General features: G+C 38.3%; 1 protein-coding gene across 2 annotated transcripts; it reads left to right on the forward strand.

The window, feature by feature from the left end:
• Nucleotides 1–9,525: 9,525 nt before the first annotated feature.
• LOC104119591 (protein TIC 20-v, chloroplastic) lies at nucleotides 9,526–11,428 on the forward strand. Of its 2 annotated transcripts, XR_691488.4 has the most exons (3): nucleotides 9,526–10,221; nucleotides 10,914–10,986; nucleotides 11,097–11,428. XR_691488.4 is itself a non-coding variant. In XM_009631141.4 (2 exons), exon 1 carries the CDS (start codon nucleotides 9,607–9,609, stop codon nucleotides 10,210–10,212), a length of 606 nt encoding a protein of 201 aa, XP_009629436.1. In that variant the 5' UTR covers nucleotides 9,526–9,606; the 3' UTR covers nucleotides 10,213–10,221; nucleotides 11,097–11,428. The 2 variants fall into 2 exon arrangements, 1 of the variants encoding a protein (XP_009629436.1); XM_009631141.4 differs by lacking the exon at nucleotides 10,914–10,986.
• The last annotated feature ends 12,662 nt before the right edge of the window (nucleotides 11,429–24,090 follow it).

Below are 24,090 nucleotides of genomic sequence, written 5' to 3' on the forward strand. Positions count from 1 at the left end.
TGTGAACTTTGAAGTGTCAGGATCAAAGGATATCTCGGCCGTAAATGGAATTTTACCCCAAGCCTTTAATTATTGATATTTTCTAATCTTTTTAGGTTTAGTGTTAAATGAAAATAAAGGTTTCACGGTAAATTGCATTACTCTGTGTGACTTCACCTTAATTTGTATTCCTCACTATTAATGATTATTATAGTTTTATCTTGGGTCGATGTTGATATTACTTGTGTTTAAATATTGAATTGGGCCACATATCTAATAACATTATTTCCTTTTTTAGGCATGTGTCTGAGTTGGGCCTGCTGAGTTCTCAAAAAACTCAGGTCCAAATTTCTAGCCTGAACTTGGAGTCACCTAAAGCTGTTGTTGTTTACTCATTGTCTGCTGGGCCTAATTCCTCTCAGGCCCAAACCATGAGTCCATTTCTTTTTCCCTATTGCTTTATAATTCTACTATTGTTCATATATGTATCAACACTGTGATATTGATTGAGTGTTTTACTTTTATTTTCTTTCAGTTATATTAACTACCTAGGCAAGCCTCAAAAGAACGTAGGTAAAAAAAAGAGTAATACTGAAACTTAGTAGTAATTAATTCTAATTGTTAATCACTTCAGTTATTCAACTTTCGTTATTATTTTTACTAACAATTTTCATGAAGTTTTTAAGCTAAGACAGAATTGAAAAAGAGTCAACAACCTTCTCTTTCTAAAACAAGAAAAAATCGTAAACCAGAAAATGATTTTCAAAAGCGGGCTATTCAAACAAACACTCATGCAATTAAGGTCCTTCAAATGGTTTGAATTGGAATATGAGATTTGAAATCAAAATTTTAAAGGTATATCTAAACCCCATTTTCTCAAATAGTTATTACTTTATACAAAGAGCCATTTTGTTTCAAAAGTCAAATATTTTAACCCTAACCCCATTTTGTTATTCAAGTAAGTGTTATATACACTCTTTCAATTGTATAGACATTTTCAAAGGCATCTCTGTTAAATAAAACTTACACCTTTTCAAAGTATATACACTATTTTTCTTTTAAAATTGATAAGTTTTACAACGTAACATAAGGTAAGCTGCACATTTTAAGCACTAACTAAGTACGATATAGACATCTAAATTCCCCGAACCTAGTCTAAGTCCAATGGAGCTACCTTAGTTAGATTCTAGAGGGTGCCTAACTTCTTCCCCTTAGAAGAACAATAACCCTTACCCAAATCTCACTGGTTAGCAGACTAATAGGATAATTCCTAACCACTAAATAGGTACCATAATATACCTTTAAATATTAGGTGGCGACTCTCTTTTATCATCAACAGAGAAATCACTAGTTGAATCTTATTTTGACTCGTGCAAAATAGGGTATAACATTAAGAATGTTTAGTTTTAACCATAGTTTAGGGATTGCTTAGTCCAAATAAATTTTGGCCTTTGGATTTAAAAATGACACAAATGTCATTAAATTGGACCTGCATTGATGGAATTGGAGAGAGTCTATACAGGTGGTGAGCGGGATCCTTAATCTTCCAGTTGGTATTTGTTTTCTTCATATAGTCAATAATGAACTGGAATTTTCTAGCTTTAGGATTATTTATCATGTAAAATGAGAAAGCCAAGGTATCTAGCAAAAATAGAATGTGTCAAAAGCCTAATTGAGCAGTCAAGGAGTCTCTTATCAATTGGGTAGTTCATATAGAAAATAACTTTGGATTTAGCTTCATTAATTTCTGGCCTGACAATTCACAGAAGTAGTATAAAGTGTTGAGAATAGGTATATTTTCCTTAGTTGCTTTGCCGATAAGAGTGAGGTTGATACGATTCTAGATTGCCTGGGCGGAGCAGAGAATATTTGACCCCAAATTATCTAGTAGACCATTGACTCGCTCCAAGTTCAAGAACGCCTGAGGGATGCACGCTGAGAAGCTACATGATCTTCAATAATTGACTAGAAGATGTATGGAGACACTTTGAGATTTCATGCAAAGAATACCATGTTTGGTGTCTTGAAAATTGAAGAATCAAGACCCCAAGTCAAACTGTGTGACACGGTTTCATAAATCGTTGACTACGATTTAAGAGGGTCCTGAAGAGATGAATAAAATAAGCTTATGAAATTCGACACGGTTCAACTGTATGTTACGGTTGGGGTTACGGTTGAGGTTACAGTATGGCCTAACGAATTATTATTTTTTGTAAAACTAACTTTGAAATTTTTTCTATTTTACCCCTTAGATATTTATAATAGCATAGGATTATTTCATTAGCCACGTAGCATATTTTGACATAAAAAAATTCTTGAGAGATATATGGAACCTCTTGGTTCGAGTTTCACTTTGGTTTACCTATTTTCAAGAATTGGGTTTTTCAGGGTAATCTTCTTTTCCTTTCTTTATATGTAGAGTTTCTAATTTGTCATTTTTGGGAGGCGACCAGATAGTTTTTTGATTGTTTCTTGAGACGTTCACTTAGGGTTCTAGATTTTCCTTCTATATTTTATTATTCAGACTACTGTTTATCTTAATCAAACCTATCTTTAATTTTGCTTTAAATTTTGTTATTTTAATATTCGGATGTTTTGTTTATCTCTGATCGTATCAGTTGGTATTAGAGCGAAGGCTCGGGTATTGTTCTAACAAACCGATGTTCCCCCAGCCTTAAAATCAAGATTCGAACTAGTAAAAAAAAGCAAAAAAAAAGTATAATTCTTGTTTTCGACTAAACCCTAGTCGAGTTACTTACAAATAAATCAAAAACAAATTTGTTCTTGAGTTTCAAACAAATATCAGAAAAAATATTATTTAAGTGTTCTTGTTGATTGTTGGAAAAATATTGCTTTGGGTAAGAAATATTTATTGGGGATTCTTGTTAAGGACGAACTAGTGCTAGTTCGCATTAAATCGTTCTTAATATTTTAACCTAACTATTTCTTTCGTACCAATTCGTTCATGCTTTTCTCGTTATTTTCTTAGAAATTTCTTTGCTCCCCTTCTTAGTTTTTAAAAGTCCGTTCTTGATTACATAAACTCCACTCTTAAATTATTTTCAAGAAAAACTCATTCTTGGATAGGTGATTTATGAATTAAGCTCGAACTTTGAGGATTTACAAGAAGTGAGGCAGAGATTATATACGAGTGAAACATGAGAATTCATAATTGTGAGAGAATATTTGTCGTTGATGATAGTACCAGTGTCACTAAGGCACCGGCTCAAGCTAAAGGAACTAATGAAATGTTGCAAGCTATGATGCAATAGATACAACATCTGACTTTGCAGGTAGAAAACTTGTAGAGGGCTAATCAAACAATACCAGTAACTCAGATACCCGCAATACATCAAGGTCCACCTCAAAATGTAAGGAGGGATCCACCACAAGTTAAGGTACCTCTACAATATGACCTATATGAAGAATTTGAAGATGGAGATTTTGCTGACTATATTGATTATGGTCATCAAGGCTTGAGAGGGGGTAAGAGAGGAGCTAGGCATCACAGAGTATTTGAGATGCGACAATGGAATCAACACAACCGAGATGAAGGAGTTGATAGAAACTTGGGTAGCATTAAGATGAAGATTCCTTACTTTGAGGGAATAACTGACGCGGATGCATAATTGGAGTGGGAAGCAAAGATGGAAAAGGATTTACAGAGTTCATAACTACTATGAGGAGAAGAAAGTTCAAATGACGGTGACTGAATTCAAGGAATATGCCTTTGCTTGGCTTGAAAAAACTGAGCTTGATCGTAGGAGGCTTGGTGACAGACCAATTGAGACTTAGGAAGATTTGAAGAGAGCAATGAGGGGTAGATTTGTACATTTAAATTATCATAGAGAGATTATCAAGAAGTTTCACAGCTTGGTGCAAGGTCACAAAAGTGTTGAAGAGTATTACAACACCATGAAGGTGCTTAGGATGAAGGCCAATTTAGATGAAGTCGAGGAAACCATTATGACTCGATTTCACACTGCGTTGAACAAGTACATTACTAATCAGATTGAACTTTCAGGGATTGACATTCTGTAGTAGAGATGTTGCACTTGGCTACTAAGGTAGAGAGGATACTTAGAGATCAAAACAAGCCGTCCTCTTCTAGTTGGAATAGACAAAGAACTACTTGGAGATCTTCTTCGAGTAAGAGTAAAGAGGTAAAAATTGAAGTCAAGCCATCTCAATCAGTTGAAAAAAGTAAAAATAATGTAGAGGATAAAGAGGGAGGAAACTCTATTCAATCTAAAACTTACAAAATTCAAGTTCTATTATTTGTCATAGATGTCAGGGGAGAGGACATATGCAATATAAATATCTTAACCGACGAGCTATTTTGATTAAGAAGAATAGAGAATATAAATCTGATGATGGTGTGGAAGAATATGATGGAGAGGGATCTACATATGGTATTACTAGTTGTAAGAAGGAAGAGCCCATGAACACACAGTTAGTTGCTAGGAGATTAATAAGGGTTCAAGTGAAAGAGGTTTATTCTGATCAAAGAAAAAAATTATTACATGCTAGATGTAACATTGGTGGAAGAATTTATTTCGTGCTTATGGATAGTGGAAGTTGAACTAATGTGGCTAGTGTGTCTCTTGTTGAGCAGTTGGGTATTAGGACCTTGAAACATCCTCGTCCTTACAAGCTTCAATGGTTGAATGATAGTGGGGAGTTGAATTTGAATAAGCAGGTTCTTCTATTCTTCAAAATTAGGATGTATATGGATAAAATTTTATGTGATGTTATACCTATGCAGGCTTGCCATCTATTGCTTGGGAGACCATGTCAATATGATAGGAATGCGCTACATGAATGGAGGAGTAATATCTATACTCTTGAACTGAAGGGTAAAAAGTATCTCTTAAGCCCTTGACTCTACTTCAAGTGTATGAAGATCATAAAAGTGTTAAATAATTGGGTGGAGAGAAGGTGAGAGTAGAAAAGAGAGAGAATGAGTGTAAAGGTAAATTTTCACTTGTTAAGGTTGAGGAAAGTGAGGAAGCGAAAAAATTAGAGGGTAGCCGAAAGAGGAAGAATGAAAAGAAATCGAGTAATGGTGAGAGGAAAGAGGCGAACGGAAGAGAGTTGAACCTTTTTGTAAAAACCAAGGAGTGTGAAAAGAACCTCAGTGAAGAAATACCAATTTTACTATATGTGTATAAAGGAGTTTATTGAACACTAACAAACTCTCTAACTCTTTGTCTAGTGATTTTATCTCTTTATTGCAGGAATACAATGATGTCTTTCCTGAGGAGCTACTTGAAGGATTGCCACCACTTAGAGGGATTGACTTTGTACCAGGATCTCAGATTCTGAATAAACCGGCTTATAAGAGCAACCCAGGGGAGGCTAAGGAGCTTTAAAGGCAAGTAGAGGAGTTTTTAAATAAGGGGTTTGTGAGGGATAGCATGAGTCCTTGTGTTGTACCAGTCATTTTCGGTACCAAAGAAGGATGGCTCTTAGCGTATGTGTGTTGACTGTAGAGCTATCAACAAAATCACAGTAAAGTATCGATATCCCATTCCTAGATTGAATGATATATTGGATGAGTTGCATGGTGCAAATGTGTTTTCAAAACTTGATTTGCGAAGTGGATATCATCAGATTAGTATGAATCTTGGTAATGAATGGAAAACAATCTTTAAAACCAAAAATAGTTTGTATGAATGGTTAGTTAAGCCTTTAGGGGTTAACTAATGCATCTAATACATTTATGCGCTTGATGGATCATGTTTTAAAGCCATTTAGAGGTAAATTTATCGTTGTCTATTTTGATGATATACTTATTTATAGTTATTTTTTGGATGATCACCGTTTGCATGTTAAAAGTGTGCTTGATGTACTTAGGAAAGAGAAACTCTTCAAATCCTAAGAAATGTGATTTTTGTGTGGATAGGGTTATTTTCTTGGGTTTTGTTGTGAGTGAAAAGGGCATAGAGGTTGATGAAGCGAAAGTGAAAGCCATTAGAGAGTGGCATATTCCGAAGAGTATGTCAGAGGTAAGAGTTTTCATGGTCTCTCTAGTTTCTATAGGAGATTTGTTAAGGGTATTAGTACCGTAGCTGCTCCTTTGGTTGCAGTAATTAGGAAGGATAAGGGATTTAAATGGGATAAGGATCAAGATGAGGCTTTTGAAATATTGAAGAAGATGCTTAGTTCAACCCCTTTATTACAACTACCTCATTTTAGTAAGACTTTTGAGGTTGAGTGTGATGCTTCTAGGGTAGGTATAGGTGCAGTTCTTATGCAAGACCAAAAACCTGTAGCTTCATTTAGTGAGAAATTGAGTGGAGCAACCTTAAATTACTCTACTTATGATAAAGAGTTGTATGCCCTTGTGAGAGCTTACGCCAGTTGCCATCATTAATTGTGGCCTAAGGAATTTGTGATTAGGACTGACCATAAGAGTCTCAGATTTCTAAAGAGTCGGTCTAAGTTAAACATAAGACATGCTAAGTGGGTAGAGTTTATAGAGACCTTTCTATATGTTATCCATTATAATCAAGGCAAAGTAATGTTGCGGCCGATGCACTTTCTAGACGATATGTTCTGATAAATGTATTAACTGCTAATTTGTGGGATGCGAGCATATTAAAGATTTTTATAATAGTGACCCAAATTTTAGTAGTAAGTACAAGGAGTGTGAGTTGGGTGTGTTTGAGGGATTCATTAGGGATGATGGTTATTTGTTTAGGAATAGAAAATTTCGTGTCCCTGGATGTTCTTTGAGGGAATTGTTTGTAAGAGAGGCACATAGTGGTGGATTGATGGGGAATTTTGGAGTTTCTAAAACACTAGAGAGCCTAAAAGAAAAATTTTATTGGCCCTGCATGAGGAGAGATATAGGTAGAATTTGTGGTAGATGTATCGTGTGTCTTCAGGCTAAGTCTAAGGTTAAGCCACATGATTTATATACTCCATTGCCTGTTCCTGAGGGTCCTTGGTTAGATATTTCTATGGATTTTATTTTGGGCTTACCAAGGACTAGGAAGGGACATGATTGCATATTTGTTGTGGTTGACCATATTTCTAAGATGGCACATTTTATTCCTTGTCACAAGAAAGATGATGCGTCTTACGTAGCTACATTATTTGAGAGATAGGTTTTGAGGTTACATGGGGTGCCTAGGTCCATTGTTAGTGATAGGGATACTAAGTTTGTTAGCCAATTTTGGAGAACCTTGTGGTCTAAGTTGGGAACTAAGCTATTGTATTGTACTACTTGTCATCCCCAAACTGATGGTCAGACTGAGGCAGTCAATAGGATTTTGGGTAATATGTTGCGAGCTACACTTAGGGGTACAAGTACATTTCTTGGGATGACAATTTACCATTGATTGAGTTTGCTTATAATAGATCTATTTAAGTTTGAAGCATTGAAGAGGGTTCGTGAGCAAGTGCTGTTGCAATTGGAGAAGACATATGAAAAGGTTGCCAATTGAACTAATAAAGGAAGAAAACAGGTTATTTTCAAACCTGGTGATTGGGTTTGGATTCACTTGAGGAAGGAACGATTTCCTGATAAACGCAAGTCGAAGTTGCATCCTCGTAGAGATGGTCCATACCAAGTTCTTGAGAAGATTGGCGACAATGCGTACACGTTGGATCTCCCAGGCGAGTTTAAGGTGTGTGCAACATTTAATATTTCTGATTTATCTCCTTTTGGTGCAGATATGTTGGATTTATCGACGAATCCTTTTCAAGAGGGAGGGATTGATACGACCCTAGATAGCCCGGGTAGAGCGGAGAATATTGAAGATGACCCCGAAGTATCTAGTGGACTGTTGACTCGCTCCAAGTCCAAGAACGCCCCAGGGATGCACGCTGAGGAGTTGCATGATCTTTAACAATTGACTAGAAGATATTTGGAGAGTCACTTAGAGGATTCATGCAAAGAATACCAAATTTTGAGTTTTGAGAATTGAAGAATTAAGACCCCAAGTCAAATCGTGTGACATAGTTTCACCAATCGTTGACTACGGTTCAAGAGGGGCCTGAAGAGCTGAAGAAAATAAGCTTTTGGAATTCAACACGGTTCAGCTGTGTGTTACGGTTTGGGTTACGATTGGCATAGCGAGTTTTTTTGGAAAATTAACTTTGAAACTTTTTCTATTTTACCCATTGGGTATTTATAATAGCCTAGGGTTATTTCATTAGCCACTTAACATATTTTGACATAAGAAAACTCTTAGAGAGATTTGGAACCTCTTGGTTTGAGTTCGACTTTGGATTACATGTTTTCAAGAATTGGTTTCTTGAGGGTAATCTTCTTCTCCTTTCTTTATATCTAGGGTTTCTAATTTGCCATTCTTGGGAGGCGACGAATAGTTTTTCGATTGTTGCTTGAGACATTCACTTAGGGTTCTAGATTTTTCTTCTGTATTTTATTATTCAGACTATTTTTGATTATTTTAATTAAACCTATCATTAGTTTTGCTTTAATTTTTATTATTTTCATATTTCGTTATTTTATTTATCTCGAATTGTATCATAGGTCATCTGCTAAGAAGAGATGTGCTATAAGAACCTTAGGGAGAGATTTTAATAGGACGTTGTTTACTTGATCCACTTGGTGAAAAATATTTCTAGACAGTATTTTCATGCAAATGGATAAAAAATGTAAGCAGACATAGAAATCACTTTAGCTCGTCTTATGCCTCTAGTTGGTTCAAAATACTAAGTATGTCCTACATTAACTAAAGGGAAAATACATAAAATCCCCCGTGAAATAGGTCCTTTTTGCCCATTAGGACCTTTAGTTATGCGGGAATCTTAATATCTCTCTCAACTCGTTTAAAACGCACCATAGCCTCACTTAATTAATCAAATTGAAAATTATATGGTTTGACCTTGTACTCTGAACTCTTCACATAAATTGGGACAGAGGGAATAATAGTTTTTCTTTTATTTCAAAGCAAAGTACTCTTTACTAACACAATGATCAATATTATAATGGATTTTTTGTTCTTTTCTTTTCATCTATTTTTGTTTAATCATTATTTATTTTAAAAATTGTCTATTTGAATTTCGCAAAAAAAAAAAAAAACCAAATATATGAGTCGTGTTGCAATAAGTTGATATGAACTACAAAAAAAATGTATTCCCTGTATTTTTACTTGTCCAATATACTAAAAGACAAATTATTTTTTACTTTTCAACATTAGCAAATCAAGAAAGAACATTAAGTAACTATTTCCAAACTAATTGGAGTACTATTAGTCTAATTTAAAATTTTCAAAATACTACTAATAAGGATAATTTAGTAAAACATATATTTAACTAATTCTTTCTTAAAAAGGGTGCAAAATAAAATTAGACAAACAAAATTGAGTGTGGGGGGAGTAAATTGTAATGAGTCAATTAATTAGTTCGGGTTGTGAATTGGAAGTACAGTTGAGCTGATTTTTAGCACTGGTGAACTGATGGTTCCATTGGCTTAGGGTATCTGGATCCGAATCGATATAACCCGACCCAGAATGCAATTCAAGATTTTCTCAACTGACTGTTGGAAAAAAATCACTTATAAATCCTCCAATCCAATTCCCATTTTTCTTCTTTTCCCCGAAAGCAAAATATCAGTTGGCCATCCTCAAAAATTCAAAATTCTCAATTCACAGGATGGCCATCACCCATCTTTTATCCACCAATATTACACCCTCCCTCTTTACTTCCCAACCATTTCTTGTACTGAAACCCAAAAGAACACTAGTCATATACCCAAAAAGGCCTACAATTCGAGCTCAATCTAAGAACAATGACTCTGCAGATGGCCCAGATCGTTTAATCTCCGCCATCACTTACTTCTACCCTTTTTTTGACGGTATTCAGTATGGGAAATATGTCATCACACAGTTTGCTCCAATCCAAACCCTTATTCAACCTTTAGTCCCAGCTATAAGGGTTTTCAAGAGCTTCCCACTTAATGGGTTGCTAATTTTCTTTACCCTTTACTTTGTTGTTGTAAGAAATAACAATTTCAGTAGGTATGTGAGGTTCAATACCATGCAGGCTATTGTTCTTGATGTGCTTCTCATATTTCCTGATCTTTTGGAGAGGAGTTTTAATCCAAAAGATGGGTTGGGCTTGGATTTGATGATGAGCTTTGATAGCACTGTGTTTTTGTTCCTTTTGGTGTCTTTAGTTTATGGTTCTTCTTCTTGCTTGTTGGGTCAGCTTCCTAGGTTGCCTATTGTTGCTGAAGCTGCTGATAGGCAAGTGCTATGAACGAACGAGGTTCCTCTTTGTACACTTTATTATTTTTGCTTTAGTTGACAAATAATAGCTACGGTATTTCGTTCGGAAGTAAATGCTTATGCTCCTTTATTTTTTGTCTTTATTGAGATTTCACCATGATAAACTTGTTTATACATATAATTCTGCTGTTTCTAAATGTGCATATGTAAATTCATGTGATGGAATTGGAAACTTTTTTCCTATCTATCTCCCATAACAAACACACACAGAGGTAATGATATTTTCTTATTTCCATTAAGACCAACTTGCATACCCCTAAGCTATTTCACCGGGTACCTAAATTGTCACACCAATATTGACATTGTGTAACTCTGTCCACTAAGATTTAGGCAGCAAGAAGAAACCACCTAACTTTATTGCATGTGCAAGGACTTGAACTCTGAGCTTCTATGGTTTCATTTGTGCTTCATGGACCTCGATTCCACGCCATTGAGTGCCACGGAGGTTTTGATATCATCAACAAGTAATATCATTTTTTCATACGTAGGTAATTCAATCCCCATTTGTAGGTGACATGTTACTTCATCTATTTGTTTGGGTAAGGTAACATGTTACTTCATCATATAGTTATATTGATGCTTAAGGAATAAATTCATGATCCTCCTAAACCATAAGAGATTTGTTAGTTGTATCATGATTTTTAATTAAGTGTTTTGTCTTGTCTTTGAAAGGGAAAACATGTGGAGCTTTGCAAAAGGTTGACATCAAGTGTTACTTCATCATATAGTTATATTGATGCTTTAGGTTCTTCACCTTCAGCTTCCCTTTTGGTGAAATACATACTACTGTCAAACTGCTCTGGAAGCTATAGATAAAATTCACCTTATACATTAATAATATGGCTTTGTCTGCAGACTATGATGAACTGGTGAACTCAAGATGCCTGATTATTTACCCTAAAATGCTAGTGGTAAAATCGACTTTCAATGTAGCGTTACCAGCCATGCATACTGAACATAATATTGTGGGCATTTAGGAACCAGAAAATCATGGATTTTTGTGTTAAGGACGCAGTCTTATGCCGGTCAAACCCCATTTCCTGTTTATTATCCTTTCTAAGTTATATGGTTATTATTCAGCTCAAGGCTAGCATAAATATCTTTACTTATGTATAGCATTCAACGTTGGAGACTTTTGCTTCCTTCAGCATAATTGGTAGAACATGGAGTCATTACTTTGCTGATTATTCTCATGTTTATGCCAACTATTCATCTTTTGCCCCTGTTCTGGCTTACTGTAGTTTCATTCTTTTGTTCCGTCTAAAGTGAAGTGAGAATCTTTTGTCAATAATTTGTGAGTTTTAATAGAATGCCTGTGCTATGTTCCCTTTTACTTTAAGGGGTCGTTTGGTTACCGGGATTAGAATACTAATCCCGGGATAGAATTTGGGATTACATTTATCCCATGTTCGGTTATGGTTATTAGCTAATACCGGTATAAATTTTATACCAAAATCTTTGTATTAACTATCCCACATTGGAGGTGGGATAACAATCCCAGGATTATAATCTTGGGTTTGTTAATCCCTAGATAACCTATTTTGGAACGAAACGACCCCAACTCTTTTTGTGAGCTTTGTTGATATGAATATGGAGCTGGTGAGAAGACAAAGTTATCCATTTGGTGGAAGCTCTTTGCTTGGTTTTGGTATTGTGTTTCTCATATGTGAGCATCATTCTTCATGTGGTCAACCATTAAGAAGGACATATTTTCCAAGTAGTTACCATAGCCGGTTCTATTCCTCCGTGCATGAGCTTCTTAAGTAATGAAATCATTCTATAAACTGCAATAGGTACTTTCGTCCTATGTTGCTCGGACTCTTCAAAAGTGCTGCCGCACCCGTGTCGGATCCTCCAAAAATGCACTAAATTTGGAGGATCTGACACACACCCAACAACATTTTTGAAGAGTCCGAGTAACATAGCTTTCGTCCTCTTGTCACACAACCAGAATTATGTGTGTTAGCTTCTCAGTTCAACGGATTTCCTCTTTCTTCTTGCATCATTAGATAAAGCAACTTCTCTAGTGGATACATTAGATTGTTGCGGAGCCAAGTTGGTCTGGGTCTGGCCTAACAACAGTGAAATGCCACACCTAAGCCCAACTAGTATGCTCACACCGCATCAGTTTACCAGTGTGGTCATCGTGCCTATGCATCGTCTAGTTTGACTGAACACACCGTAGACCTCAACAAACTCCTAAGAACTAAGGATGCAGTTCTATCCCCTTCTCAGCTGCTCCTCCCTTTTAGTGGGGTTGTTGGACACATCCAACAGCTGTAGAAATAAGGGATCAATATCATCCTCAAGGGGGAACTCGAATCAACTCTTTTAATCCCACTAAAATTGATGCTATCAACCACCATCCCTCCTCCGTTGAAGAAGACTTTACTGCTTTTTAACTATTTTTGTCTATTGTTCTTTTGATTTTGTTCATCCTTAAATCACATTATTTACTCTGCATAGGTGTTAGTGAAAGTTTGTTAGTGAAAAATAAGTAATTCTTATTACACTTGAAATACGCGTCACACAAATTTATTAATGTTCCATTAGTACTATTTCAGTTGCAATGCTGATTGAATTGCTGTTTCGTCTGATATATATGTCAAAAGAACAGACATGTATTTACTCTGCATAGGTGTTAAGAAGATTTTGTCCAAAATTTAACATGTATTATTATTATTAGCTTCAAACGTAAAGGTCATATATATATATATATATATATATATATATATATATATATATATATATATATATATATATATATATATTTTAAGATGTGATCAAATGTGGGATTGATTGGGCGTTACAATCTAATCTTTAATCATCACTTGGTTCGGTGACCCGGTGTTTATAACCTGTCGGTGGACTCGTGGCTGATGCATCACTGTCTTCCCTGCTGATTCACGTGGCACCATATTACTGGGACATGCCAACTACGACTACTTTTTTTCCTCTTATTTCTTGGGTGGGTGGGTTTGCTCTCTCTTGTTTGTATAACGAGAGTATCCGATAAAACAATTTTTATTAAATATTCTCTCCGGTTCATAATAAGTGATTATTTTATCTTTTTATTTTTAATCAAAATGTTAATTTACATAATCAAGAAATAATTAATTTTATTCTTTCAAAAATTTATCCTTATTTATATATTCCAATATATCAAGGTAACAATTAATTAAGGTTAATTTAGTGAATATATTTTTTTTTTTTAGGAGTTCGTATTTTCTTAATGAGTGTGTCAAAGGTAAAATTATTACTTATTGTGGATCGGATTGAATATTATTTTCCTCTCTATCACATATTCACATATTCAAGTTTCGGTGCTATCTTTGAAGTGATTCCGGTTAATAATCACAGAAAACAACGGGCAGCTTTGTAGAAATCTACAATAGGATATTTCTGTATTTCCTTGTCTTTGTGATGACAGAATATGAGTAATATCCTGTTTGGCCAATTCTTTTTTTTTTTTTTTTGGGGTTAAAAGTACTTTTAAAAAAAAAATTGAGGTGTTTGGCCAAGCTTTTAGAAAGCAAAAAAAAGTATTTTTGAGAAGCAGCAGAAAAAGTAGCTTCTCTCCAAAAATATTTTTCTAGCTCAAAAGTATTTGGTCAAACACTAATTACTGCTCAAAAGTGATTTATAAATTAATTAGTCAAACACAAACTGCTTATCACGAAAAGTACTTTTGAGAAAATTATTTTTCAAAATAAGCTGATTTTAGAAGTTTGGCCAAACAGACTTTAAGAGTCTAAGAGCCCGTTTGGCCAAGCTGCCAATCGGCTTATTTTGAAAAGTACTTTTTTCCAGAAGTACTTTTGAAAAAAAAACAGTTTGTGTTTGGTTAATTCATTTAAGAAGTACTTTTTGCAATATTTGGTAAACAAATTGTGGTTGGCCAATCTTTTTAAAAAATGCTTTTGAGTGTCAAATTACCAAAAAAGATAGTAACAAGGTCTTATAATTCCTTTAAAGTGAAAAATAAACTTAAATATTTATCGTAAGAGACTTTTATTATTATTTTTATTTTATTTAATTAAAATATTAAGCATAAAGTAAACAAACATATTAAAGATTTAAATCAATTTTACATATATAGTTATACCAAAACATATAATATTATCTAGTATAATTACTTATTGTTACGGGATGATTTAAATAATCAAAGTACATTGTTTACGTGATATTGTTTTACAATAAAAAAAGGTTTAAAAATAATTTGACTTACACTTTTAATGTTTTACTCTTAATAGACTGATTGTTTTAGGCCATAAATTCTTAAAACCTTGTTTACCCGAAAAAGCGGATAACAATTGAATATATATGCGGTTATACGGATATATAGTATAAATTGGTACAAATTGAGAAAATACACAAATGGGTATCGAAATTAACTATAAAGGTAATAAATGCAAACCAAACGGATGAATTAGCCTTGGCCCTCGAGTTTGGTCACCCTCGAACCAAGTGAAAACTCTACTGATGTATGAACAAAGTAACAAGATATTGAAAGCTGAAAGAAGGTAGTGTATTGCTTTGTATTGTGTCAAAACTATTTTTACAAATGATCAAACCCCCCATATATAGTAGGGAAGTCCTACTTGTGATATATTACTAAATATAGTAGGGAATCTCGTGATAGATTAATTAATTGGTCTTTCCTTGATATGTGCCAGGATTTTCGCTGTTATTCGGGCCCCATTACGGATATTTCGGCTTTTTATCTTTTGGCTCGTTAAACCTTCCTCGATCTCGCTCGATCTCTATTTTGTCTGGTCTCGATCTAGGCTGATCTTGGTCTCGATTGGTCCCTTCCTAGCTTGGCCTCAATCTTTTTCGGTTTCGATCTAGGCCGATCTCGGTCTCGATCGGTCCCTCATTAGCTTGGTCTCGATCTTGGTTGATCTCAATCTTGTTCGGTCTTGGTCGATCTTGATCGGTCTATGGGTCATGAGCTTGGCGATCTAACTTTGCATCATGGTTCGACATTACATGGTTTGACATTACATGATCCCGAACCTCGTTTAATTATTTTCCAATTTCGATCGGTCATACGAAAGTGCAAACTCTATTTTGACAATATACAGATAGTCCCCTCGTTTCTCGGAAGGAAAATGGCGAGAAACGATATGAATTTCCGAAACCCCGACTCGATGGATGATGACGTAAGCGACGAGCCCGATCATGACGCATACGACGAAACGTCTCATCGGTCCAGTTACCAAGGCATGTAATTCCCATCAATTGCTGGTCGGCCACTACTGGTTTCGAACCGTCTCCATCAACCTATAAAAACCCTAGCTTTTCTATTCAATCCTATACACTTCAAACATTTCTTTATTCTTGTTTCTCATTCAAAAGCTCTCTTTGCTCCATAGTTTCTACATCTAAATTTCTCCTAACCAATCCACATATCATCTTAGTTCACGTTTCTTCATTCATCAATGGCAAAAACCTCCAAAATAGTGCCGCAAAAAAAGGACGCTTCTTCATCACAACCCGCCGGTGGTGAGGCTGCGGCGGAGCCCCTCCCTACGGAATTTGTTCCGGTAGGGTGCCCAACAGTCTCTGAGCCAGTCTCGAGGTACATGTGCTCAATCACCGAGAAAATCCTCGAAAAAGTTAAAGAGGAATATAATTGGGACAAAAACATGTGGTGGTCTCGTCTCCCAAGAAAGAGATCACTACACACATGGAGGGGGTTCCTAAGTGTTTACACTTACCCTTTCACGATAAGTCCCTTAGACCCTGTCATTGTTGCCTTCTGCAAGAGATACGATGTGACCCTCGGCTAGATCCACCCTTATTTTTGGAGAATAGTGATTCTCCTTCGATTCTTTTCAAGTAAGATCAAGGGGTGCCTTTTCACCCTCGATCACCTCATGCGTTTTTACAGTCCCCGACTCTATCGAGGGGGCTGATTAAGCTTGCTCGCCGAGACACCAAAGCCCCATTCTCGAGCATAGATGAAACCCTGACCGAGGTTGGATGGGCCGATTTGTCCGAATAAAGACTTTGGACCTGATCCCTGCCGAAGATATGTCATTTCCTGAGAAATGGAACATGCATCGTAAGTATTACCTCGCTTTGGATATTTCTTTTTGATATTTTACTTCTTGCCTTCTTTCTTTAATTATATTTTTGATGTTGCAGTTGTGGCCCAAATGCCGGAACCGATTTCAGGACTCAAGCAATAGGTCTAGGGCCTGGTGTCACAAAAAACATACTCTGAGCCTGCTTGGATAGAACTTCAAAGGGTCGATGGGAGGCCCGCAATCACAGTAAGTTTCTCCCTTAGATCGATTTATCGTTTTAGGTTTATTTCACAAAATTGATTATCTTTTTTATTTTTTAGGGCTCGGGAAGGACGTCGTGATGAGACCCCCATATGGTGACGAAGAAGTCCCTCCCCAACTACCTGCTCTGAAGCAGGCTAAGGATAACAAGAGAAAAAGGGCTCCAAGCTCCCCAGGCTCGGAAAAGAAAAAACTGGAAAGGAGGTCTCGCAAGCCAAAGGGGAATACCAATGCTATGACCTCGGACTCCATTCGCCGATTGAGGGATGAGTCTGAAGAAGAAGAGGAGAAAAATATCACTTCGCTTGTGGCCCGTGTGCGGGCCAATATATTGATACAAAAATCCTCCAAATCTGAGGAGGTAGGTGAGGGGGCTCTAACTGTAGTTCCTGAACCAGGAAGGGTTGAGGCCACTCCGTCCCAAGACGAGATGGTTGAAGGGAATATCGGGGGCGAGGCTTCATGGGCAGCAGAAAATATCTCTATGGACGAGCTCTAGATGGCTGATATTTCGGGATCCCCTCAAATTTCAGATGTTATGATCCATGAGGCCAACATGTTATTCAGGGGGGAGACTGATATACATGGCTTTTTGGATGGGCTCGAATCCGCTGCTTCGGAGGATATTAGCGGGTTTGGCGAATTATCGATACCGAAGAAAGTACCGTCATCGGGAACTATCAGATCTTCATCGAGCCCCAAACTGGTAGACCAATTCCCGACCCCGAGTGTCAACCCCGATCATAGGAGGAAGATAGTGCTTTTGGTCCTAGAGGATGCTCGAGTCTTTACTCCTTCTGTGGGGATTGCTAGTTACCTTCGGTCCTTGGTGACCGAGGATGACCAAGCTGTGATGGATGCGGTAGGATCCGCTTGCCTTTTCAACGAGGCCCAACATGGTCTGAATCGGGTAACTTCGAGGGTACTTTTAATTATTTCTTCTATACTTAGAGTTATAGATAATTCTAACATCTTTTTCCTTGTTTGTAGGTTTCGGTGTTACATCACGAGGCTTTCCTCCGAGTTCGGGAGGAGCATAAGGCTAAGGTTCGGGGCCTCACCGAGAAGAGTGATACCTTCAAGCTCCTTAGTGAGAAGCTTCAGGCATATTTGGTAATGGCTCGGGATGAGCATGCTGAGATGGCTGAGCAGGTATTTCGAGTGCTTCATGATAGTAAAGATGAATTGGAGATGACTACTAACGATTCGATTTTGCAGGTCAGACAGAGGCTCGAACAAATCGGATAGCTCCCGACGCAGGTGAATACGATACAGGCCGAGGAGGAAGAGTTTAAAAAGAATATGGACATTCTTGCCTCGAAAAAGGATACCGTCCAAGCTCAGTTGCACTCGGCCGAGGCCCAGCTCTAAGCTGCAAAAGAGAAAGCCTCGGTGCAGGTTGAAAAGATCAAAGAGCTTCAGTCTCGGTTGGATTTGGCCGTTTCTGATAATGCAAGCTTGGCCAATGAACTCGAAGTGGCCAGATCCGAGGTGGTCGTGGCCAACAAAAATGTTGATGCTAAAGTGGCCCAGTTTAGGGAGGATATCAAAACCAACCAAGCCAAGGCCAAGGGCATGGTCGAACATGCAAAATGGCTAGCTCGAAGGGAAGCCCTTGAGGAAGTTCAGGCCCAGGGCTTCCATGTCATGGCTAAGATCGAAAATGCCAGAGTAGAGGAAGCCAGGGCCCAGAAGCTGGCCTTCCCTGAGGAAGACTCCGATAGTTCGAGTGAATCTGAAGACACAGGAGATCCCGAGGATGGAGACGCGACCTCCGATGAAGACCAAGCATCTTAGGATTTTTTCACTTTTTCTTTTATATTTTCTTCCAAGGCCTGTTTTTGGCCGTTTTAAATTTTTGTTTTTAGGCCGATTTGGCCTTTGTAAAAAACTATTATGTATAAATATAAGGCTTTTTCTTTTCCGTTCGGCTCTCGTATTTTTCCCTTGCTTTATTTGTATTTACAAAGGTTGAAAATGCCTTAGTATGAAACTATAAGGTTGTGTTCGAGGGTTCGAACAAACCTTGCTTTTATTTCTTTTCTGGCGAAGAATAAGGTTGTGTTTGAGGGTTCGATGTTATCGAAGTTTTCTCGAAAAACGTTTTAAGTTTGAGATTTTGCCGAGGGTAGCCTTTAGAACCGGTTGTGAATGGATGATTTTTGAAGGCCTAGTTTTGTCACAGATTTCGGACGTCTCCGAGCCGTGTTAGATTAGCCACAACCTTTTAGTTCGGGAGTTACCCGTTGGGCTTATTGTCCCGTTTTACCCGGGCTTCCCCGAGACAATAGTCCCCGAGTGGGATGGCCGTGACTTTTAGTATTCAGAGAGTTACTTATTAGGTATTTTTCTGCAGAGGCCAGATGGCTTAGGCCATTCGAGTCGGACGGCAATCCTCGAGTGAGGGGATGGTCATTCGTACTGTATTTATGTGTTTGCCTTTAGGCTTTTTCGGAAGTACGAAACACTTTGAGGTGTAAAGATAACAAATTTTTACACATAGGACGATTGCAAGAAAATACTTTTCTTTATTCTAGATCGAAACAATCATACATGCATACATGTTTTATGTCAGGGTTCGAACGATCTACGTGGGCACGACTCGTTTTAACCGTTTGGCCCTTACAACAAATTCTGTCAATCGAGACCCTTCCTTCATGACGTAGTTTCTCGCTAGTGCATATCCGAGGGTACCCCCCCCCTCCAGTATTTGAGGTTGATTGCAAAGGAACCTTGGATACTTTTGTATTGATCTTTGGTGCCAATTCGTAATCAGGTTTGATTCTAAGTTAGCACATTTTCATTGTTGCCTCGTTAAAAACCTCGCTGAAAAACCCATTTGGGACAACATCAGTCTGAGGAAAAATGAGTGCAACACGTGCTTTCAGACCTAAAAGACTTCATCCCGTTCACTGAATAATTCCATCGTCGTTTTGTGTCGACCATCTGCAAGTGTTAAAAATATGAACAGAATGAAAAAAGGGCGTACCTTAACAGTGGTACCGTTTTAGGTGAGATATATTCCAATTGCTCGGCAGTTGTTCCCTGTTCATCGTTCCGAGCTTGTATGACCCTTTTCCGGTGATTTCGAGGATTTGGTACGGTCCTTCCCAATTCGGACTCAATTTTCCTTCATTGGGGTTTCGGGTGTTGAGGGTGACTTTTCTTAACACTAAATCCCCGATGTTAAAATATCGAAGATTGGCTCTTCGATTGTAGTATCTCTCGATTCGTTTCTTTTGGGCGGCCAATCAAACGAGGGTGGCTTCACGCATTTCGTTCAATAGTTCTAGACTCGTATTCATAGCCTCGTTATTTGATTCCTCTGTCGCATATCGAAACCGGATACTCGGTTCCCCGACTTCGACAGGTATTAGAGCTTTGGCTTCATAAACCAATGAAAATGAGGTAGCCCCAGTACTAAACTTCAAAGTTGTGCGGTATGCGCAAAGAACTTCGGGCAAGATTTCCTTCCACTTCCCTTTGGCGTCGGCTAGCCTCATCTTAAGATTTTGGATAATGGTTCTTTGGTCGATTCGGCTTGTCCGTTCCGGTAGGATGATAAGGCATTGATAGGATTCTTTTAATCTTATGATCTTCGAGGAATTTGATCACTTTGTTCCCGACAAACTGTTTTCCGTTATCACACACAATTTCGGATGGCATCTAGAATTGACATATGATGTAATCCCAAATGAAGTCGATGACCTCTTTTTCCCTAATTTTCTCGAAGGCATGTGCTTCAACCCATTTAGAAAAATAGTCAGTCATAAATAAAATAAATTGAGATTTACCTGGTGCCCGTGGAAGAGGGCCAATGATGTCCATTCCCCATTTCATGAATGACTATGGTGACAAAATCGAATGGAGCGATTCCCCGGGTTGGTGAATCATTGGTGCATGCCTTTGGCATTTGTCACATTTTCGAACAAACTCTTTCGCATCTTTTTCCATATCAATCCAGTAATAGCTCGCTCTGATTACCTTTTAAACCAATGATTCGGCACCGGAATGATTTTCGTAAGTGCCCACGTGAACTTCCCTCAGAACATACTTGGTGTCTCTCGGTCCCAAACATATCGCTAATGGACCATCGAACATTCTTCTGAACAAGGTTCCATCTTCAGACAAAGCGATTCGTGCTGCCTTTGTGCGCATGGCCCTCGATTCTTTCGGATTCGAGGGACGTTTTTCGGTATTCAAATACTCTATATATTTATTTCTCCAATCCCAAGTCAAGCTTGTAGAATTTATCTCGGCGTGACCTTCTTCGATTATTGACCTCATCAGTTGCATGACGGCCCCCGAATTGAGCTCGTTGTCCTCGACCGATGACCCCAAGCTCGCGAGGGCATCTGCCTCGCTATTCTTATCTCGAGGCATGTGTTGCAAAGTCTACTCCTTAAAATTGGTGTAAAGTTACTTATAACTTATCTAAGTATCTTTGCATTTATTCTTCTCTAATTTCGAAGGTCCCGTTAACCTAATTTACCACGGGGAGGGAGTCGCATTTGGCTTCGATCACCTCCGCTCTTAAGCCTTTGGCTAGTTCAAGACCTGCAATCATAGCCTCATATTCGGCCTCATTGTTAGTCAATTTCACAGTTCTAATAGATTGTCTAACCACGCTGCCTATGGGAGGTTTTAGTATGATACCGAGTCCGGACCCTTTCGCATTCGAAGCACCGTCCGTGAAGAGGGTCCAGACTCCTGAGATCGTACCCGAATTTATCAATAGCTCTCTCTCAACTTCGGGTACTAGGGCCGGTGTGAAGTCAGCTACGAAGTCTACCCAGATTTGGGACTTAATTGTCGTTCGGGGTCGATATTCAATATCGTACCCGCTGATTTCTACGACCCATTTGGCCAACCGCCCTGAAAGCTCGGGTTTATGCAAAATATTTTGAAGTGGATAAGTTGTTATAACACATATGGGGTGATATTGAAAGTACAGTTTTACTTTCCTAAAGTCGCTTATCAAAGCGAGCACTAATGTTTCTAGGTGGGGATATCTAGTCTCGGCCTCACCTAAGGTCCGACTGGCGTAATAAATAGGGAATTGCGTACCTCGTTCTTCTCGGACTAGGACTCCACTTACTGCTACCTCCGATACTGCCAAATATAAGCAAAGTTGTTCGTCCTCCCTTGGTGTGTCAAGTAACGGCAGGTTCGATAGGTATCGTTTAAGCTCTTCCAAGGAATACTAGAATTTCGAGGTCCATGTGAAATCATTTTTCTTCTTTAGCAATGAGAAAAACCAATGGCCCTTATCGGAGGACCTCGAGATGAATCGACCCAGGGCGGCCATGTGCCCGGTTAATCTCTGCACAACTTTTACGCTGTCTACCATCGTGATACCATCGATAGCTTCGATCTTGTCGGGATTAATCTTGATTCCTCGGTTGGATACCATGAACTCGAGAAATTTGCCTGATCCGACCCCATTTTTCTGGGTTCAACTTCATGTTATATTTTCTTAATATAGTGAGAGTTTCCTGCAAGTGCTTCAAATGGTCCTCTGCTCACAGGGACTTAACTAGCATATCATCAATGTAAACTTTCGTAGATTTTCCTATTTGTTCTTCGAACAATCGATTTACTAGGCGTTAGTAAGTGGCACCAGTATTTTTAAATCCAAATGGCATTACATTGTAGCAGTAGGTACCATATTTAGTGATGAACGAGGTCTTTTCCTGATCATCCGGGTTCATCTGTATTTGATTGTACCCGGAATAGGTATCGAAAAAACTAAGGATCTCGTGGCCTGACGTGGCATCGATCATGCGATCGATATTAGGCAAAGGAAAGAATCATTGGGGAATGCTTTATTTAAATCCTTTTAATCTACACACATTCTAACTTTCTTTCCTTTTTTAGGGACTACTACTACGTTTGCTGACCATTTGGGGTATTTTACTTCACGAATGGACCATATTTTAAGAAGCTTGGTTACCCCGTCTTTGACGAAAGCATGTTTGACCTCGGATTAGGGTCTTCATTTTTTGCTTCACCGGGTGAAACTTTGGGTCCAAGCTTAGTTTATGAGTAGTGATTTCCGGTGGGATCCCTATCATGTCAAGATGGGACCAAGCGAAATAATCCATGTTAGCTATAATAAATTGAATAAGCTTTTTCCTAAGCTCAGGATTTAACCCCGTGCCAGGTATACCTTTTGTTCGGGTAGACGTTCGATTAGTATGATTTGCTCCAGCTCTTCGACAGTCGATTTGGTGGTATCGGAATTGTCGGGGACTATGAAGGATTGAGGGACCCTATAATCATCATCCTCGTCAGTCCTATGCTTCCCAAGTTGGGTCGAGGCCGGCGTTTGCGATTGCTATTTGGCCTTCTATTTTTTGTTTGAATTTGACCCCTTCGTTGATGAAAATGACGATATCGAAATCACTTTGTCAATGGCAAACATTTCCTTTGCGGCGATCTGCTCCCCGTAGACTGGCTTAATTCCCTTTGGTGTTGGGAATTTTAGAACCTGATGAAGGGTCGAGGGTACTGCTCTCATGTTGTGGATCCATGGCCTTCCGAAAAGGGCGTTATACCTCATGTCACCTTCAATCACATGGAACTTCGTCTCTTGAATGGTCCCTGCCACGTTTACTGGCAAAGTTATCTCGCCCTCAGTATTTTTGCATGCCATGTTGAATCCGTTTAGCACTAGGGCCCTGGGCACAACCTGGTCTTGTAGACCGAGTTATTCTATGACCCTCGATTGAATAATGTTGGCCGAACTACCTGGATCAATTAACATACGCTTAACTTGAGTTTTATTCATGAATACAGATATTACTAGTGTATCGTTATGGGGTTGCATGATTCCATTTGCGTCTTCGTCGTTGAAGGACAAGGTACTTTTAGGTATGTAATCCTGAGCCTGAGATCGTTTCTCCCTTATGATCGACCTCTTAGTGCATTTTAACACTGGCCCTTGGGGTGCATCGATCCCTTCAATGATCATGTGAATAATGTGTTGCGGTTCATCTTGCTCGTTTTGCCTATTAAACTCCCTGTTTTTAAAATGATTCTTGGCCCGGTCACTTAAAAACTCCCGAAGGTGACCTTCATTGAATAACCAGGCTACTTCTTCTCTCAACTGCCTACAATCTTCTATTCTGTGGCCATGGGTGACATGATACTTGCATACTTGATTGAGATTTATCTGGGCCAAATCGGTTTGCAGAGGTCGAGACCACTTGGTGTCTTTGATGTGTCTGATGGCTGATACGATGGCGGATGCATCAATATTGAAGTTATATTCAGACAGTCGTGGTGCTTCCTTAGGTCCGGCATGCCTATCGAAACCATTCTTGCCTATGAGCCCTCAAGAGCCCTAGCCTCGGTCGCTTATCCTTTCACCTCGTACGGAATTATGCATAGGTCTGTTGCTCTTACAATCTCTAATATATGGCAGGTATCGATCCCTGTTTAACCTTGGTTCTCGATCGATGTCCCTTTTGGTAATAGATCCGGAAGGGGCCCCAAGCTGGTCGTCTTTGACTCTAATCTTCGATTGATATCAATTATGTATATCGGGCCAA

This window comes from Nicotiana tomentosiformis, chromosome 6, assembly GCF_000390325.3.
Source record: "Nicotiana tomentosiformis chromosome 6, ASM39032v3, whole genome shotgun sequence".
In the NCBI taxonomy this organism is placed as follows: Eukaryota; Viridiplantae; Streptophyta; class Magnoliopsida; order Solanales; family Solanaceae; genus Nicotiana; species Nicotiana tomentosiformis.

What these genes read in the sequence shown, in the direction of transcription:
- LOC104119591 (XM_009631141.4), top strand. Translation starts at nt 9,607, where the DNA reads ATGGCCATCACCCATCTTTTATCCACCAATATTACACCCTCCCTCTTT.